At 33.4% G+C, this 500-nt stretch overlaps 1 protein-coding gene across 1 annotated transcript in view; it reads left to right on the top strand.

Annotated features, from left to right (window-relative positions):
* Positions 1-500, top strand: part of LOC107595956 (protein unc-13 homolog B-like) — a 40,835-nt gene that overhangs the window by 4,423 nt on the left and 35,912 nt on the right. The window contains exon 6 of the mRNA XM_016286558.1: positions 411-412. Coding sequence (XP_016142044.1) covers positions 411-412 — 2 coding nt within the window. The remainder of the gene's footprint in view (positions 1-410; positions 413-500) is intronic.

Here is a 500-nt window from a genome sequence, read left to right on the forward strand (position 1 = left end):
TGTGTGAAAGTGTATACACAAATATATATATATTCAGCTTTTACTCAAAGCAGACTTAAAAAGAACCCTTTATCCTACACATTTTGTAGGCATATGTTTTCATTTTTAGGTCTAAAATGTTATTTTAGCTATAACAGGGTGTCCTAAAAAACATGATTTAAGAAGATTCCAGTGACAAGCAATTTGTCTGTCCACATTGAAAGCGAAAGTGCTTTTTCACAAAAAATATGATATAGATAGATGTAGATTATATGTCAAAAATGATTTGAGCTCAGTTTAATTTTCAGTGTGTGAGACCATCATGTTTGGATTTGCTGCTCAATTGTGGTGTGTTTGCAGTGAGCAGTAATGCAATATCACCAATGAATGACCGCATGACATCCTGTCTCAGAAGGGTTTGATATTGCAAGTGGTCTGTTTTTGTTTAGAATGGATTTTGGTGTTCACGTAAATGCGTCAATGTAATTTTCCATCAGTCTTGTAATTGAATGTCTTCTCTT

This window comes from Sinocyclocheilus grahami, unplaced genomic scaffold (assembly GCF_001515645.1).
Source record: "Sinocyclocheilus grahami isolate Dianchi unplaced genomic scaffold, SAMN03320097.WGS_v1.1 scaffold211.1, whole genome shotgun sequence".
NCBI classification, from domain to species: domain Eukaryota; kingdom Metazoa; phylum Chordata; class Actinopteri; order Cypriniformes; family Cyprinidae; genus Sinocyclocheilus; species Sinocyclocheilus grahami.